Source organism: Drosophila santomea, chromosome X, assembly GCF_016746245.2.
Source record: "Drosophila santomea strain STO CAGO 1482 chromosome X, Prin_Dsan_1.1, whole genome shotgun sequence".
Taxonomy (NCBI): Eukaryota; Metazoa; Arthropoda; class Insecta; order Diptera; family Drosophilidae; genus Drosophila; species Drosophila santomea.
This window is the reverse complement of record NC_053021.2, coordinates 8,597,055-8,617,354: the sequence shown is the minus strand read 5'-3', so window position 1 is coordinate 8,617,354 and position 20,300 is coordinate 8,597,055. Positions and strand designations below refer to the sequence as shown.

The 20,300-nt window shown below is 40.3% G+C and overlaps 1 protein-coding gene across 2 annotated transcripts in view; it reads left to right on the top strand.

Annotated features, from left to right (window-relative positions):
* LOC120456370 (netrin-A) overlaps nucleotides 1-20,300 on the top strand; it is a 44,505-nt gene that overhangs the window by 8,419 nt on the left and 15,786 nt on the right. For both annotated transcript variants that reach the window (XM_039643182.1, XM_039643183.1), the window contains exon 2: nucleotides 19,828-20,016. In XM_039643182.1, the coding sequence (XP_039499116.1) occupies nucleotides 19,828-20,016 (189 nt within the window). The remainder of the gene's footprint in view (nucleotides 1-19,827; nucleotides 20,017-20,300) is intronic.

The following is a 20,300-nucleotide window of genomic DNA, read 5'->3' as shown; positions in this document are numbered from 1 at the left end:
GGGCAGCTGCCCATGCGCAACAACAACATCAATATCAGCTGTCTGCAACAATAGACACGGAAGGCATGGAAAAAGATAGCTGCACATGGGTGGGTCAAGAAGTTCGTGGAGAGCAAAGGTTTTTTTCGGTTAAAATATCATCAGTTATGTAGATTAAAAAAACAGGCTTTAAAATTTGTTCTAGGTTGGTTTTTTCTTCATAACTTGGCTAAAAATGGTCAGAAAGTTAAAAGAATTACTGTTTTTAACTCATAATTACCAATACTAATTAAAGATATCACTTTTTGCCCGACATTGTTAAAATAATTTTTGGCCAAATTTTCGCATTTTTTGTAAGGGGTACCATCATCAAAATTTGCAAAAAATTGGAACGAAATAGAATTTGTTTTTGAAAACACAGTTCGATTGGAAATTTAATTACGAACTCAGCGAGGTATGGCATTCCATATTTGGACAACTATTTCAAATGCTGTGATAAAAATTCTGATAATTTTTTATCCCGAAAAACAGAAAAACGATTTTCGCAAAAAATTCAATATTTACGATTGGCATTTTCGGTATTTCTTGGCTGAAAATGGTCAGAAATCGAAAAGAATTACAGTTTTGTACTCCTAATTACCAATACTAACCAACCAAATCACTTTTTGACCGACTCTGTTAAAATAATTTTTGGCCAAATTTTCCTTTTTTTGCAAAATTTGCAAAAAATGTGAAAACAATAGAATTTTTTTTTGAAAACACAGTTCGATTGGAAATTTAATTACGAACTCAACGAGGTATGACATTTCATATTCGGACCAATATTACGAATGTTCTGATCAAAATACTGATATTTATAGTCGCAAAAAACAGAAAAACAATTTTCGGCAAAAATTGAAAAATCGTCATAAAAAATTAAAAAATGTGAACAAAAATTAAAATTTTTTTAATTTTTTGTTTTGAATGCCAAGCGATTGGAGATGAAATTATGAGCTTAACGAGGTATAACTTTCTATATTTTGATCATTATTTCTATGCTTTTGAGCAAAAAACCGTTTTTTTTGACGTATATTCAGAATCAAATTCTATTGGCAAGAAAATCTTTGTGATAAACAAAAGTATTAAAGTATTCGGTCAATAAAACTAATTCCGCCATAAAACTAAACTAGCATATATGTATATTATTTTCGAATCCGTTTGATCAACCCACTGTGTCCAGCATAATGATATGTATGGCATATCGGACATAAAAAGCCAGCAGCCGAAGGCAAGCCATAAATCAAAATGTGTGCAGTGGCAACAACGACTTCTTCTCACCTTCGACGGGACATGAGGGGCGTTCGTTTGGTTTTGGGTCTTGAGGATTCAGTTTTCAGTTTTCAGTTTCAACATGGTTTTCAGTTTTTTTTCGGTGGAAACGCCGCTGCCAAGTGCCACTAAACGTAATGTAAATAAGCATTTAACAGCAATAGCAACAACATCCAGGCATCGAACAACCAACATCGCAGCAATAAATGGCATTACAAACAACGGGCAAATAAATCGCAGTGAAGCGCAAATGCTCAGATGAAAAACTTGGACGCCGCCAAAGTTGCTGCCGCGCTTAACATTTACAACATGCAACACACAGCGAGAATTATGCAGGCAGCAGCAGCAGCAGCAACATTGGATATTGCATCTTGCACATCTCCCATTGCACATGGCACATGGTGTTGCCGCCGACATGTTGACTTATGCCGCAGCAACACACTGCCACACTCGCCGCAACAACTTCTCAGTTCCTCATCGGCAACTGCAACTTGCAACTGCATCTTTAGCTCCATCTCCAGCTGCATCCCCTCGGCCGCCGAAATGTTGCACGCTTCAAAACACTTGGACATGCGATTCGAGATTTGAGCAACAGCAATACACAAGAAACTTGCAACGGCCGCTGCAACTCGCCTTTTTATTGTTGCCGCCTGCACCTTGCCTGCTTCCCATGGCCACCTGAAAAATCGGAAAAAAGGGAAATAATAACAAAAGACCAGAAGTTTGTGTGGTGGGCGCCATAAAATGACCACAAGTGAAACATGTTGGTTATGGGAAGATTTACGGGAAGATTTCCATTGAAGGAAAAGAAAGCAAAAGCCACTTCAATATACATTTAACTAGCATCTAACAGAAAAGTTCATAGCCCATACAGACGATACCTCATTGTTTTCACACGATTAATATAAAATTGATTCGCTTGCGGTATTGGGAGAAAGCTAAAAACTAAATAAAAAGCAAAATATCAAAACTATAAGGGTTACAATTTGGCTAAAAGACCAGCATAATTATAAAAATCTACCCATACCATTTACACTTTGACTAATTGGATTTTCCATCTTTAAATTGATTTATTTAGTTTCTTATAAATCTTGTACACTTCTGCCGTAAATCACGTTGAGCTGAGAAAATGTATTTTAAATTTCCCATGAAAATTTATTCACATTTGCGTTATGTGTGTGTTTTATGCCCCTGACTAACCTATTTTGATGCAGCATTTAGTCAGCCAATTTGATTGATATGTTCTTGGATTTGTTTTATAGATAAACAAACACACGGGTCGTCCGCATTTCAGTTTCTCACTTTTTATACGCCTCGAGTTATATATATATATTTTTTTTGGGGAAATTAGCTCTCACCTCATGCGAACATGCCATAAAATCTGCTCCAAATACAGCTAATTATCGAGTAAAGTACAGAACATTCGCCCCTTCACAGTCTTTTCAGCCTTTTCGGCCTGTCAGCGGGAAAATTTATCCCAAAAAGAAGGAAAAACTGGTGAAATCTCGAAAACGGGGCGAAGAAGTTGCGCAAAGTGGCCAAAAAAGAAAACGACGTGAATGACGCCTCTCAGTCGGCGTCAGGTGCATCATAGGTGTGAAGTGCAATCAAAACCTGCACTCGGAAAACTCCAACTTCTCCCTGCAAGTTATATTTATAATAACATGGGGGCGAAGAAATTGAGATCACTTTAAACCATCTCTTTAACTGCAGGTAGAGCAAATACACGACCTTTCGAAAAGCGGTGAAACATTTTCATAGTTATTACTATCTGATTTCTATATATTTTTATGGTATTGCGTAGTACTTTTCAAATCTGACATTTACATCAGGAATAGTTTATAGCCTTGGCTAATTTTGGACAATAACTTTTTTGTTGCCCCAAAACATACATATATTTAATGCTTTTTATCGTACAAAAAGTTGTACCTTTACCAACTTTGCAGTTATACCCCGTTCCAACTGCACAACAACCTGAAGCACTTTACATATACTCCGCCAGAGTTTTTTAGTCAAATAAAAAGCTCATTAGGCGAGTTGACCAAATTGCAACATGTTTCTTAATTTCGTTGTTGTTTTTCGTCGTTATTTTCAATTTTTTATACATTTTTGGAAGGGCGGCGGCCACGCCTGTGGAAAAAAGCCAATTCAAATATTAACCCTCCAACATCCCCCCGCCCGCACACCCCTTGGCAAACAAAAGATAAACAAACAAGCAACGAGAAAAATAAAATGAGATAAAATAAATGAAAAGCAAATTCAAGTTGGAAAAGCAAAGCTTCAAAATCAAGCGGGAGACGTTAAAAGTCATTAAAATTGAAACTGTCGAATGATGCTGCCGGGCAAAGGGGCGGGGGAGGGGCAGGGGGCGAGTATGGGTGGGGGCGTGGCCAAAAGATAGGGGCGGGAAGGGGGGCCATTCGAACAGGTGTGTACAACTCGCCCAGGGTCAGGCAAATAATTAACTCTGAGCCGATTTTGGGCTGCGAAAGTTACAACGGCCTATCACTCACAGGCATCAGCTTTGGTTTTTTTTTTTTTGGTTTTTAGGCTGGAAATTAATTTTCTCACACACTCGGGGAAATTTGGGGAGAGGGCTTCGCCCAGGTGACTTAATTACAAACCTCCAGATCGGAGTAAAGATGGGCACTTGATTATCTATCTAGAGGGAAATACCTTGAGGGTGTTACTCCAAGTGGACTTTTGTTATAGTTTACCGAAGTAAAGACGAAAACTTTAGTTGATCACCAAAGCATTGGAAGCTTTTTTTAAGAAACAAAATGTTTCAGCAGGAATACGAACCTTAAACATACTACAATTTAATAGAAATCTCTCATTTTTTATTCTGACTTGGTCTTCTATAAATTGGCAACATAAATAAAATGCTGTCATTCCTCTGACTAATAAACATAATGAATCCAAAATTTGCCTTGACTTTCTCTGCCAATTTGACTAACAATTAAATCCATTTTATTTTATTACCTTGTGGGTTCTGGAAAAGTGTCCAAAAAGTGAGCAAAATGCAGCTCAACTACCAAGTAGTTTGGTCGTCGGTAAACCTCATTCAACCCAACGCACTTTTGGCCCTTCGAACGTTGTTTGCATTTAGTTTGTGTTGTGTTATTGCTTTGCTCATCCGGGCATCCATCGATGTTATGTTGGGTGTATGGGGTATTTTTGCTTTAATTAAATTTTACACAAATATTTTGTGCGCTGCGAAAGTATTTCCCAAATTGAAGTTCTATGCCACCCCGTTTTTAGCCAAATGGGGATGTTCATCGCGAACGAGCAGGGGCTTTCTATGAGGATGGGGTTGATGTTTTGGGATGGGAAGATTTCTGGATCCTGACAAATGGTCACCTGTTCGAAAGGTAAGACCCCGAAAAGGGTTGGGACTATCTTGTCGAGATTTCTCGACTCTTTTCGCAGCCTGACAGGCGCCAAAAGACGACGAGATTAAGTCATCGAAGCGGCAACTCGGAAAAAGCGAAAGCCAACAAACAATAATCTAGCTTTCATTGTCTTGAGGGTGGTGGTTGGGTGTTCTGGGTGCTTTGGATGTTTTGGGTGGCACTCATCGTTTTCCCTTTTTGAAAAATATTTTCATTTGACAAATTTTAGATTTCCTTTTCATTTCTCGCTTTCGGTGGTTGGTCTTGTCTCTTTGGATTTTTTTTTTTTTTTGGCTGGGGCTGGAGTGGCATTTACTTGCCGTAGGCAAAACGGGCTCACTTTAATTTGGTTTCTTTTTTTTTTTTATTTGCTTGCTGCTCAAGCACGTAATTATCCTTTTTTGAATGCTTACCCTCTACTCCGAGCATCTTTTTCTGGCCTTTTGCATTCCGGTAACTTGTTTATTTATTTATTTTCGGCTTTCCTTCTGCTGGCTGGCTGGGCCACTCCAGTCCATTCCCATTTTATGACATCTTGTTATTTTTATTGTTATTGAGTTTTGGCCTTTTGTCCCCCGCACACACACACACACAATCACAAGTCGTAGATATTCCCATTGTTAATGCCATATTATTAATTTTTGAGGTCTGCAAACGATCCTATTAGGCAGTCGTCCCCAAAGAACATTGACAACTTCATCAGGGGAGTGGGGGCAGTTCGTTTCCCGAAAAACAAGACAACTTTTTGGGAGGAGGGTCCAGAGAAGTATCGGATCAAGTATCGTAAGACCCGTGTCAAAAGAAACTCCTACTAATCTTCGTTCTACAAGATCCAACAGCATTGATTAGAAATCAAAGCCTTTTGCCGGAACAACAATTTTCGCAGCCCAACGGCAAACAGCCGTAATCAAATGCAAATTATCAACACACACTGACGAGTAAAGATATATGTTAAAGGCGTGCCTACAAAAAGAAAAAGTTTCAATTCGGCTTTTTATTTTATTTTATTTCATTTTTCCTCCCGTATTTTGTGTGTGTCTCTCCTTCTTGACCACAAAATTTATGTAGATTTACTGTGGGCAGTTGTGTCTGTGTTCGATTTTCGGGTTTTCTGCCTTTTATTTTTGTTTTTTTTTTTTTTGTTTTTGATTGAGACATTTCCAAGTGCGACTTCTTGGCCATGGTCAATTAAAATGTAGCGGAGGCTGAAACTAGAGAAGGAGAGTTTTCAGCTGAAGATGATGGTCGAGATGGGTAATACTCTACAAAGAGGAATGGGAAAGTAAGAAATAGATTTATTGGGATTTCATTTTGTATCCATTACAGCAACTGAACCAAGTAATAATATTTTACCTTACATATTTATTTAGAATTCCGATTAAATTATTTTAATTTCGTTTAAGTACGATATATTTTTATAGATTAAAATACTATGATACCCTGTCAAGATCTGTGGAGCTAGGGTATCTAACGCTAAGCCGCTGGCCAAGATCCACTGGGCTACGCCTATCGATTTCAATGGGCCAACACGCCAAAGCGCAATCAAAAAGCGTTTTTAATAATGCGCTAAGTGATTGTTAAGCGCTGGCGGAGATGGAGAGCCCAACTCGATGGCTTTCCCAATCCCACAGCGCACAGCTCACAGCTCACGGATTCCAAAGTCAGAGTGGAGTCGTTAATGAGTCTGTTGGTTCGACAACTGCGACCTTCGGTGACACCCGCATCTTCCACTGGGAAATTAATTGGAATTTCTAAATTGGTCTGCATAACCATTCACTCAGGGTATTCTATCAAGACGAAGAAAATCTAAGTAAATTCTAGCCAATAAATTTTGCAAATGAGTTTAGGCTAAAGTATGGGCTGTTTCAAAGAAGTATTTGCTGCCCTTTTGCCATATTTTTTCCCAGTGTGGCAGTTGCTTTTTCAGGGCTTGGCCTTTTTGCCTTTTTGCCGGCTTATTAAAACTCAATTACATTTAATTAATCAACCAGACGAAGTTTAGCTGCTCCGACACCTCGTCGCAATGACGTTGCACAATCGCTGGGAATGAAAAACCTGGGGAAACTAAATCTCCATCTCCATCTTCATCTCCATCTCAATCTCGGTCTCAATCTGAAGAACTGGCAAATCGGCATTGGCTTCATTAGCGATGAAACAAACACCAAATTATCGGCTCAAACAAATTGAAGTTGCTCATCTGCATGCGCAAACAAATCGGTCAAGTTCCCTGATTGGAGGCGACAAATATTTCGAAACCGATTCCGGTACGTGGAACGATGCAGTTGGTCAGTTGTCCATCGGTCAAGTGAAAGGTGGCAAGATGGAAAGATGGCAAGATGGCAAGCTGGAAAGATGTGAGGATGACGATGGGAAAACGATGAGTCAACTGCGCCAAATCAACTGATGAATGGTCGAGGCCTCAATGAATGGATGTGAATGGATATCGGTGGTCATTCAAGGGGCTTAGCCAGACGTAGGGGAATGTTGGAGGAACTCAAGTGAGAAGTGCAGTGCCTTGATTTCTTTACTTCCCAGTCCACTAAGGGGTGAAGGTTGACCAGATGACAGAAGAGGATTAAATTGTGCCTTTATAGGCTTTCAATTAGTGCAAGCCACATGATATTCGGACTCTATTCATTTAGTTTGAAACTTAGTATTCTAAAACTGCTTTATTAAAATCGTATTGCCCCCAGCTGCGAGTTTAAGCTCAGCTACTAAATGCTAGCAATTACCCACTTTTATTTCCTCGCGAGAACTTTGGCCCATTTCCAAGTTTTCTTATCACACTCAACTATTTAAGAAGCTGCACAAACAAAGCGCGCCCAAAAAATAAATATTACCCGAAACTACAAAAAGAGAAACAATTCAAAAGGCAAACAAAAAAGTTAGAATGCTTTAGCCAGGCGAATCGACTTTTTTATACCCATTTTATGATTGAATATAATAATAATGATTCAATAAAAAGAAATATTGAAATGCATAGATATGCAATATCCCTATAAACAAAAACACTTTAAAAGTTGACAAGCCAATGCTCACGCAAACCGCACACATTATACCCATAATATTTTGAATACCCCTTATAAAAACTGGGGAAGTCGAGATTAAAAATGACAAACAATGAAGCGAAAGTCGCCCTATAATAATATTTGTACACCTCCCCCCGGTAAGTTTTCCCCAGTTTTTTTTTTTTGGTGAAACACGCTGGGGAACCAGAGGAAAAATTACTTCATTAAAAGTTTGAAATGAAGAAGAAGTGTCCGAAACAAAAAAAAAATAAAAAAAGGTTGTCGAATGCAAAGACTCTGGGAGCTGAGGTGTCCAGCTGCCGTTCCGATAAGAAACTCATAATTGGTGTCATTAAAAAAGCCATTTCGGAAGTTGTTAATCTTCCGCCGCGTCGCATCGCATCGCGTGGGTCCAACAATTATGCCAACTAGCGGGGGACTCGACTCCGCGGCAAAAGTCAACTGAAGATACATAAATATGTAATTTATTAAAAGAACAGGCAGCCGAAGCCGAAGCCGAAGCCAAAGTAGAAGAAGCAGGCAGCTGAGCAAAACCGTTTACAACAATGGCTTGACTTTTGTTTATTGTTATCATTATTTAGCCAACTGATAAGACGGCGTCCAGGGACTTGACAAAAACAACAAACAAGTAGCCACAGAACGGGGTGATCCCTGCTAAAATCCCCGCCTGACACCCTGACAATATAAAAAACAGCTCGTTTTTCATGTATTTCTGCGCTGAGCAGTGTGGTCGCCATTCTTTGTTCATCTTTTAATTATAAAGTGCGATAAATGTGACACAAAAAGTTGCGAAAGATAGTGAGGAACAAAAAAAAATACCAGGGGACAGTACAAAAAAGTTGAGAGACGTAGCACGAAGTCGAAATGCCGGATACTCTAAAGTTGTAATAAAAAGATCTTTCAAATATTAACTTTAGAGTTCAGCGAATCCTAGTTCTGCTTTAAATTAGAATTTTAGCTTTTTCAGCACCTTGTGTTTGAATAGATGAATTGTAATGTGCAGAATCAGTAAATTCCTGAAATTCCTAATAAATTAATTAAACAAAACTGCAGGATAGTGTACAACAAAAGAACGGCTATCGAAAGTCGTTAAGGGGCATTGCGATGCGAGATTGCGCTGGTTGTTTGTGTGTTTTTTAGGGTTTTTTAGGCCCGCCTGCTGCCTGCCCTTGTGAATAGCATTTAATAAACACCAGGACACCCAGGATGCTGGAAGAACAAGGACTATCCCTATGCTATTCTATGCTATCCTATCCTAGCACACCAACCCATTCCCACTCCTGGGCATCCAATCCCCTAGGCTGGCTTTATGAAATAGCAAAATGTCCCATAAAGTAAAATGGCATAAGATAGTAGGCGACGTTTGGGCCAGAAATACTGACCACAAAACTGGCTGTAAAGGGAGCCAGATACTCGTACATGGCCATCTTGTGTTGCGGCTTTGTCTTGCCCATAAATATTATCTGCACTTGTTGGCCTATAACTTTGCACTGGCTTCTGTTTCGTTGGTTCTTCTTCTCTGACAATTTTTTTTATTATTTTTTACGACTACGAGGACTAAAGTTGTGGCAAAAGTTGTTTTTCGTCGCCCCAGTCAAGTGTTAATTTCTTCCCCTGCAATTAACTTTTTCCTCTCTCTCTCTGTCTCTCTGTCTTTGAAAAGAAAACGAACCCCATCGGAAATAAAATGCTGAAAAGGAGCATTGATAGCCAGAAAAGGCAGAAGATACTTTCGGTGCTTTGGAGATGTATAGATAGCATTGTCTTAATATGCAAATTGCATTGTCTCGCGACGGCAGTCGTTGTCCTAAGGTTCAATTGGAGCGCAGATCAGCTTCCGTTTATCTCTTTGACCTCGAGCGTTTCTGGAAAACAGCAGACCAGATAAATATATGTACAAATATTAATAAAGATTCGGCTGGACTAGCTGCCTAGTTGGAATCATGACCACACAGAAAAAAATACACACGAAAAATACACTTAAATGCGATCAATATAACAGAAACGAGCTTGTAGAAATTAACGAACAAATAACCGAAATAAAATGTCTTTAACTAATCGATTTCATAAATAGATGGGCAGTATTTTCAGTGCAGATCGCGTTTGTCGCGGGAAAAGTCTTGCACATTTTACTTATTATCATTGTTTTGGCCCATTGTGATTTGCTTTTGGCTCTGGCCCCGTTCATGTTACTTTCACGACTTGTCCTCTCTGAATCCAAATCTGCAACTGCAACTGTATCTGCATCTGCATCTGCATCTGCATCTGTATCTTTGTCCCTATATCTCTGTCCATGACCATTGACAATATACTTTATTCAGGCATTCAGGTGAATGGCACTGCCAAATAATAGTAGCTATCGGGTAACCGTTTTGTCAAACTACGACTACATACCTCGACTTGACTTAACTTGACTTGGCCTAAAGGATTTAGGGGCATCTAGATAGTCATCTGTGCCGATTTCAATGGGAAAACGGCAAAGGACCCAGGAATTGTGATCATCTATCGTGTGAGAAACTAATAATCCAAAAGAATACTTTGCATATCTCATCGGATTCAGACTTAGCCAGAATATTCTCTACTGAAATTGCTAAGGAGTTCGTTTTATCACGGCCTTTTAAACACAAATAATTCCCAATCACTGCCTCAGTTTAATGGCCTATATATGTGTCTCTGATCCCGCCTGCCTGACAACAGAATGTTTATGATGGGATAAACTAGAGATGGGACTACAGATAACCCTTTCCAAGGCGAACAGGTTCATTAGAATTGGGATATGTTGGTAAAAGAAATGTGATGGTGATGAGACAGGGAAGTGAATGTGAAAAATGTAAAGAAATCTTTTAAGGTGTAATAAAGATTTATGTGGAATAAAGATAAAGGATAACAAATGCGAAATTCTAAATAGAAGGAATATTAAAAAAATATATAATTATTATTAATAATTATTTTAATAAATACATTTGAGCTAGTTGCGATGTTCAGCTTAAGCATTTCATTTAGCATCCCTATAAGTTGTTAAATTCCTGATTCTCTTCGGCATCCGGTCGATTTTTAGGTTCATCGTCCAACGCTTTCCACTTTTATGGCTTAATAGCTCTCAATGGAAATCGATTTATGTTGTCACTAATTGATTAGCAGCAGCTTTATCCCTGTCCAGTCGGCATATCCTTCCTTATATGTACATACATATGTGTATGTATGTATTTCTCTCGCTGCACCCCGAGCTCATAATAAAACATAACCATTTCCATTTCGACCACCGTTTGCACACCTGTTAGGAAGGTCCCTTTTGGGCGGCGATTTCCGAAAACCCAGAAGAAAAGGCTTGCCAGTCGACAAGCCCCCTTCCCTTCCCTCGCCGGCGAGTGAATGAATGAATGTCAATTCGAATGTGAATGTGAATGCGAATTTGAATGCATCGCAACCGTCTGCCTCGCTGTCTGTCCGTCCAACTGTCCGTATGTCCGTATGTCCCTGTGTCCGTGTGTCCGTGTTCACGGACAAATGTAAATAAATGCAAAGGCTGCACGAGGGACGTGGCTCCTCTGCTGGGCCTTCCTACATACATAGTTTTGCATGCATTTTCCTTCAAGGACACTCGAAAAAATAAAAATCCTTTTTTTGATTATGAAAAAAATGTTAAGTTTTATATAACAAAAATTTGGTGTACATATAAATAATTTACTTAATATTACTTAGTAACTAATGTGTAAAAAAGAACGTTGATTTCATTACAAGCGATATAGCTGCAACACTTACCATAAACAGAGACTTGTGATCTGTAACTTCCTTATAAATAGTACTTTCCCACTTTTTTTTTGAGTGCAGAAGAAGGGCCAAAATGTGCAACATGGCTAGAGCAGAGCAGAGCAGCAGCTGCTGTTGGGAAAACTCATTGAACAATTGACCAAATCGAAGCCTCAAACTCGGCACAGACAATAAATGCACAATGCACCGCTCTCACTCACCCCTCCCTCCCTGGCCCTGTACCCATAAATGCACTGATGTCTACCGAAAAGTACGAAAATGTGGCAAAAACCAGAGGGATACAAGATTAAAATCCATGAAAACGAAACTGAGTCGGCCGACACGCCCCTTTTTCTCAAATTTTTTTTTTTTTTGTTGCTAGTTTATCTCATGATGACCGGGCAGACATACACGCATGTACATCCATTTCTGGCTCATTGTCATATCCAAAATACGAAATACGAAATCCGAAATCCAGTGGCATTGTGCGACTTTGGGCCTCTGGTGGCATCTTATTATTAATTTGCTTAAGTGCCATAAATGGCAAACAGTACAGGGAAACCGAAGGAAGCGGCTTCCCAGGTCGTGGACACAAAAGGATTCAAGTTTCTGAGCCCAGGCCGCCCAGCTGGAGATTTTACACGTACTCCGATCTCAGGTCCTGACCATGACGAATTGCCAAAAACTACAATAAAAAAAAGAGGGAGAAACTACTTAAAAAGTGAAGTGAATTGCTGGATTCTGGGGAATGCTCGAATGCTCTTACAAATAAAATTGCACAATAATATGCAATCGGAATGGGCTCCAGGAAATTATACATAGGTGACCTTTCCACCTGCATGGCATGACATTCATCTAAAGGTTAAAAAAGTGCCAAGTCATAAATTTATGCGATTGTCTTCTATGCATTAGTTGTTTTTACTTGACGCTTTGGGTGTGCAACTTGCAAAGATCTAAAAAGCGTACGAAAATGACCAGTAAAATAAAATGTTTTCTTTTGTGTTAAATGAATTGAGGTATCCTAGGTATATACCTATATATAAAATGAAATTCAATTTATATTTATAAGTCGGCTGCACTCCAACTAGATGGAAGCACATGCTTCAGCTTGCTCCCCTTAAGAGCACCAAAAAAAAAAAAAGAATGCCAACAAGTGGTGACAATCGGGCGAATATAAAATAACCGAGAAATCTGCAAGTAACTGCAAGTGACATTGAAAACTCCAGCAGAACTCGACCCGAACTCTCGTGTCCCCCATCCAAACTCATCCCACTGTTGGAATGAAGGAGCTGATTTATGTTTCGTTGGCTGCGGCTGCATTGGGGCATCTTTGACCTTTTGGAGGCATCGCATTTCATGGAGGGTTTCTGGGGAATTTGTACGGACATCGCAGATAGACTATCTACGAGTTACTATGCACAATGTCAGGCGGCAGATACGATTTTTAATTGACATTCACACGACAACACAAAAGGGTTGAAGGATTGAATGGGCGATCTGGTGTGATGGTGTGATGAAGTGACGGAGTTTTCTGCTTAATTAAATGCAATCTACAACTCTATTGGGAATCAGTAGCCGGGCCATTTTTGCGCATTTAAAAATCATTTATACGAATTAGCCCCTGGCAAATGGTAATTAAGGCGTGGCCCATGGGCACAGAGTCCACGATTTCCCACACACACACACACACACAGCATAACAAGCGCACACGTGCAGAGCTCCAAAAGATAAACAAACAAAATGCAAATGCAACAAATGCAGCAAATGCAACAAATGCAACTGCAAGGCCCCCGAAAAAGGCGAGAAAAATGTTAAACAAAACATATTGCCGCAATTGGAGGCCATGTGCGGTGCGGCAAGTGCTGGCTGACATTTCAACACCACGAATCCAGCCAACACCACTTCCAAACTCAGAGCCCAGCCAGCACCACTTTGATCCACAGAACGGGCAGTGCACTGGGAGAAAAGTGGGCTAATGATGCTAATGCATACATAGTTGCTTCAAGTCAAAAACATCTCATAAGCGAAATGTTATTAAGTAGATTTAGATAGATCTGGGATTATTTCATGTCTTGGTAATGTAGATAGGTAAGGAGCACTTATTTCTGCCTGTGCACACAACTCTGAATTCGAAAAGCGAATCCCAATCAAAACAAAGATCAAAACCCAGCAGCAACAACAATGCGCCACTTGAGCGGTACGAGCGGTATGAAGTTGAAGATGATGATGAGGATGAGGATGAGCGGTACGGGCGATCAGCGGGCGGCGAAGACCTTTCACCTCACCTGCAAGTGTTGTTGATCTAGCTGCTGTTTTGTTTATCTGCCAGATACACACACACACACACACACAAACTACACACCCACCAGCTACAGATACAGATACAGATACATATGCTTATTTCAACACCAGAAACTCCAGCAGCACACTCAATTGAGTTTGCTTTGTCTGCGATCTCAAGTTGTCCAAACTAATTAATGAGGCCTGAAAGGCGGAGAAAATCGTGTTGAGAATAATTCACAAGGATTTATTTACCTTTTTGGTAATTTCAAATGCGCTGCATAATATTTATTTGCTATTTGGGGGGTTCAAAAGGCTATTATATGAACTGTTTCCGGAATAACAAATCAATTGATTTACTTGGAAATATTCCCAAATCAAAAATAGTACCATTTCAGGCTTAATGTTACAAGTTAAAGTGCACCTTTTTAGCCAGAAAATGCATACACATATTTTAAGCACAAAATATAGAAAGTGAAAACTGAACAGAGCTTTGGCAATACAATGCATCACAATCTTTAGTGAATAGTGCCTGCCATTTATAATCCCCGTTCACTTAACTTATTTTGTTAAATGATTTTATTTCGGGCCCACTTTTCCGGCGAATAAGTGTGTGTGTGTGTGTTATTTGACTGGGCGACTTAATTAGGAAACTGGTGCTGGTTTTATTTATGTGTCTTAACGAGTCGTTTATTTAACCCACCCTATATCTATATACGTATGTATATATATATACATATATCTATCTATCCTTGTCGCCCTCGAAATGAAGCTGAGCACACAAACATTTTGGAAATTTGTTTATTGTTTTTCCTCGGCGTCCTCCGCACTAATTTGGGAAATGCTAGAAAATGCACCACGAAAATTGAAAACCGAAATCGGAATTGGAATTGGTATTGGAATAGGAATTGGAGTTTGGAATTCGAATATTTAAAAGGAAGACAACAACAGAGAATTGAAATAATTCGGGGTCTTGATTTAAATACAAAAAAAAAAAACAAAAAAAAAACAGAAATAACAAACAGAAAGAACATTTTCCTCCGAATGCTGCGAGCAGTTCGACGAAAAACCAAACATAAATTCCAATCGACCCCTCCTCCGCCGCCTGTGTGGGCCAAAGTGAAGCCATGAACATTGTTTTTTATTAGCGGCAGGATATCGGCGATGCACCCTGATTTTCCCCTCTCCCTCCCCATCCCCATCCCCATTCCCTGCCCCTTCTGCCCAGATGTGTATATATTTATATGTTAATTCGCCCGGCGTTAATTAGAGAACAAAACTCTGAATGCAGATGAAAACAAGTGGAGGTTGGAGATTCCGGCGCTGCTCTTACTCGATGCCTGAACTAAAAATGTATTTATAAGCATACATACATACAACTCTTTAGGTTTTTTGTATTTTTTTTTGTTGTATTTATTTATTTGGCCACAAGCAGCAAACAATTTGTAATCGCTGTTTCTGCCGCCGCCGTTGACAAGGAAAATGTTGCAGCTGCGGCACGCGAAACGACACCGAAAACAAAAGCTGCTGCAGTCGCCTTAATTGCACTCGTTTTTTTTCCGATTTGCAAGGAAGCGCCAAAAGAAAAATGTTTTAAGTTTTCCGAAAAAGCGCCGAGGGCGCGGAAAATGCTGTAGCATGGAGTGGATTAGATGGAAATGGGCGTGGGCCAAAAACTATTGTCTGAACTTTAATGAAAATAAGCATGGGTTGTCTAAACTGTTGTTGCATAAAATTCGATTTTATATTTTTAAGCCCTAAACTATTTTACTTTGTTGTGAATTTCGAAAAATAAAGGTTTCCTTATACCAAATTGTATACATTCTCAGCCATTTGTATACAAAGTGCAACTTCCTTAAACAAAAGCTAGTGGCCAAGCTAATTAAGATTAGTTCCTAAGCTAGGGTATGCACAATTCTAAAGAAAGTGACTTAGTTGTGGGTTCTTTGAATTGGCCCCACTTTTGTGCACTTTTTGATCGTCAGCAAATTGAAGATTTACCATCCACTAGGTGACAGACAAAATAAATTTGCTGCTGAAAACCCTGCAAGTTAATTACATTGGCCAAAAAAGCTGATTACAATGCAGTTGGGCGTAAAGTGGGAGGTGGGGGGTTTAGGCCAGAGGTCTCCAATTGTTTGGATGCTTTTTTGGGGCCATGTGGATGGGGATGGGCGATTTTCTTGGTATTTTCTATGGCCGCTTCCAGGGAAGTCAGTGCGAACAATTTATGAAAGTGGTTCTGGCTGTTTACGACTGTTTTGGGGCGTTTACGATGAAAATGTTTATAAATACTCGCCCTGTACTATAGATAAGTATAGTTGTAGTTCAAAGAGTGGCGAAATTGGGTTAACCAGAATACTTTAGACAGACAGCTAAAGACGCGATGAGATGACATAATTGCTCGGCTTCTTGTGAATCACTCACTCACATTTTTTGTTCCCATGAACAATGATTTTGCCTTGTTCGGTGTGCAAAAACTGAAATTATTAATTACCCAGCAAGAATGTTTTTGTTTTTCGTGATTTTCTGTGTGTGTGTGTTTGTGTGTGTGCGTGTAAAACGACCACTTTTGATAAATCACAGAGAGACACAGAGCACAGAACACGGCCACAAACACCAAAACAATTTTGCGATGAAATTGTCAAATTGCAGTGCAAAAACGCAAGAGCAACAACCGCAACCGCAATCGCACCAACAACCAACAGCCATTGAAAGCCCCCGCTTCCGTTGAAAAGGAGGGGGGGGGCGGTATCCATTCCCCCAAACCCCAAACCCATACCCATTCCCATCCCCTCCACTCCATGCCACGAATTCAATTCACAATTTTCGGTAACCGAAAATCACTGCGAGGCGAACGCAATCAATCATAAAACGATGAAACGTCGACAACGACCAGCAGACGAGGGGATCGGGGGGATCGAGTGAGGAAAATTGAAAACTCTCAGCCAGGACATGGACAAGGAAAAGCCCCGGCCAACAAAACTCCAAGCCCCAAACGCCAGAAACCCCCAAAAAAGGGGACTAAAAACCCATCAACAGCTAGTCGGTTTATGCGACGTCGATTCTGCAAAACCATTTCGTGATTAAACATCCAAAATGACTTTAGTTGACCACATTTACTGCGGCTTACCATTAAATTACAATTTAATAAAATGAATTGATTAATTTACTTTTTTTCAAAGCAAGTTGACCACAATAGGAATCAAATTTAAATAAAAATCAAAACTTATTTAAAATTAAATTTAACTAAATGAAGTGCTACTGTATGATCTCATGCTTTTTGAGAAACTTTTAATTTTAGATGCCATAATTCTTTCGGCATGAACTATATACTCTGGATCAAGTCAAAAGCGTAACGTTGAATTGGCTTTTGGCTGGTTTGCGTTTGCGTTGGCTTTGGCTTTGGTCTGCTTGGATACGGAATGTTTTGGTTTGTTTTCGGCCAATGGCAGTGGCCAAAAGCGAACGTTTTCCTACAATTTACCAACGGAGCAGCCATGGCCAATTCGGAGTTGCTAAGCTTGGCCAAATCTGCTTCTGACCAGCAATCCATGTCCAAAAAATATCCCTAAGGAGCATAAAGAATGAAAAAAACAGACCCTCTGCAGTTAATTAGAGATGGCCAATAGACGCATCCAACTGGTTGTGGGTTTTGGTAGATTGCAAAGCGCTGCCATTCATAAATCGCAAAATGGCCATGCAAATGGCGATTTTTGAAAACAAGTTGCAAAAGCATCCAGCTTATTCCGCTTCTTTAAAATCATGGCCATCTTATCACATCATTTGGCTTAAATAATTCTTGACTAATTTCAAACTCTTATCCTTTATACAAGCCACTAGCTTTCCCTAGGAAAATTAATGTTCGTTTTTGTTGCTCACCCAGTGACTAATTCGTGTCGAAAGTTAAGCGGCCTAAAAATGTCGTTTTATTGGAAACTCTCCCAGGCAGTTAATTTCTGGGCCTGCGACTGCGACAAAGATACGGATACAGATACAGATACAGATACCTGACGATACTGACGATTTCATTGTTTTCCCCCAGTCCAACGAAATCCATCGAAATGCATCGTCGATTCCGGGGAGTGTATGAGTGTTTGAGGGCCACTTATCAAATTTGAACTTAATTACTGGACTCACCTTTCTCGGATAACACAGCAGCTTGGGGTCCGGCTAATGAGCGGTTTTATGCATCGCTTTAAGTCGCATTTGATTGAGCTGGATGGGCATTTTGTAATCGTCGAACTGAGATTTACATGGCCCCCAAAAGAAAAGAAATCCCCCGGACCAAAAAACAAAAAAGTAAAAACGAAAATATCTCTGTCCGGCTCATAAATCAAGTGGCATTCGCCGGGAGTCGCGAGCCGCGAGTCGCAGGTCGTAAGTGTGTCATTAAAATTAATTATCTAGCATTTTTAACACCGAACCAAAACCAAAAGCGAACCCTTTTTCGGGGCGGAAGTGGGGATGTTTTGGGGGCTATACGTGGTCTAGTAGGTATATCTGGTAGCCTGGTTGCCTGGTAGCTTGTCAATTAGCCACACGCCGTGCTTTGAGCTCTCAGCGTTTTTCAAATATTTGCTTAGCTTTTGTTGACGATTCTACAACGGTCTCCAACTGCTAGACCAAATGCACTGTGCGAAATGGTCTAGCTAGTCCGAAAAAAAAATATATAAATTCATAAAATGTAATGTAATTCATTCTTGGTTATATATAAAGGTTTTCTTTCGCAGTGCATGAATGCGAAAGTCCCTGACTGCGCTCAAATATTTGCACTGACATAAGTTGCTCTGTGGCTGGCAAGAGGACGGGACTTGAGGAATGAGAAATGAGGAATAGGCATGTGGCATGCGGCATATGGCATGTGGCAAGCGGCATTAACCATGGAACAGTCCGTGATCCAATAGAACCAGTGAGAGTGGAAAGTGGAGTGAAAGTGGAGTCGAGAGTCGTCTTCTCTGAGTTGTCTCACTGTGCAAGATAATTATAACAAACATATGTGCAACCAGAACCAAACTGTGCACAAAACTTCAAACTGCAAACTGCGAAATGAAGTCCGGCGTGCCACAACTGTCGATTGCACGGAATCGTTGACAGACAGTGGGCCCTCGACCAGTGGACAATGGTGGGGCGCTTGAAGTTTTTGTCTGCAAGCTGCAACAGCAGAAAGATTCCAGTTTCGTGGTCGATGCCATTGACAGGTCAGCTGTCCATTTCCGTCCGAACTGTCGCTCCTTTCTTGGGCCACCAAACCTCAGCTGAAAGATGTCAACTCAGCACAGAACTTGTACACAGACAAAAGCGGGGGATGTTTTCAACCTATCTACAGAAGAAAATCGCCAGAAAATCGATTGCAGTTTGCGTGACATAAAGCATCTTAAAAGCGGACTTGATTTTCAGGTTTTTTTCCAAGTCACACTTATTTCTCTGAGTGTGCCAATGGCAGGCAGCAGAAACCGCAGCACTCGCCTTCGAATGTCAATAGCAAAACTGTTTGCCAAAAGCATAACAAGCAGCAGGCGACAGCAAAAAAGCACAGAAAACTCCGGTCTTCAATGATCGAATGCCTTTTCTTCAACTGCATTAAGTGGGCTAATAATTCGAAATATAAAACCCCATCTCAGCTCATTAAATACAGTATTTAAACGGACAAAATGAATTCCAATGTTTCCCAATCATCTAGGTACTATAAATCGAATGCTGTTAAATAATTTTACCTAACTATATTGCTCATACGCCCCGTTTTCGCTGGGCAAGTTCACCCCAGTATATTCTCATCGTCTTAAGTCTTAAGTAATTCAAGACAAATCGCCGCATAAATTATCCAACCTAAGCCAATGTCCCGCTAGACAAATAGCACTCTCATCCACCAGATCCACTGCCAATCTGTGTTCCATTGCCCCACCAACTCCAATCTTGGCACATTTGCCTGGACAAACCATTTTGCGTTCCATTTTTTCAGCATTTATTGCCAAATCGAAGGCGGCAATAGAGTCGTTGAAGGCGAACATTGCGTACATTAAGACCGCAGCAAATGTATCTTTTCTCATGCGAACCCATCTAACTTGCTTCCATTCTTTTCATTACAGAGTGCAACTGCAACAAGCACGCCCGTCAGTGCCGCTTCAACATGGAAATCTTCCGGCTGTCGCAGGGCGTCTCCGGCGGAGTCTGCCAGAATTGTCGCCACTCGACCACCGGCCGGAATTGCCACCAGTGCAAGGAGGGATTCTACCGCGACGCCACCAAGCCGCTCACCCACCGCAAGGTGTGCAAAGGTAAGCTAAAAAAATATATTAACATGAAAAATAAAAACAAAAAAACTAGCAATAAAAAAGGTGTTGTGCAATCAGACATTCTTGTGTCCGAGATTAATGCCTAATTTACAATAATTAGCTCACAGCGACATCCAACTGGGCCAGCCGTACCCCCTTGTGACTCCCCCTTAGATACCCCTTAGTATCCCCTTTGGATCCCCATTCAGGCCCCCTTTTTGGCACCCCTTTAGCCCCCTGTGGCCACCCTTTGGCCAGCCCATCCCCAGGCGACCTTCGAGTGTGTT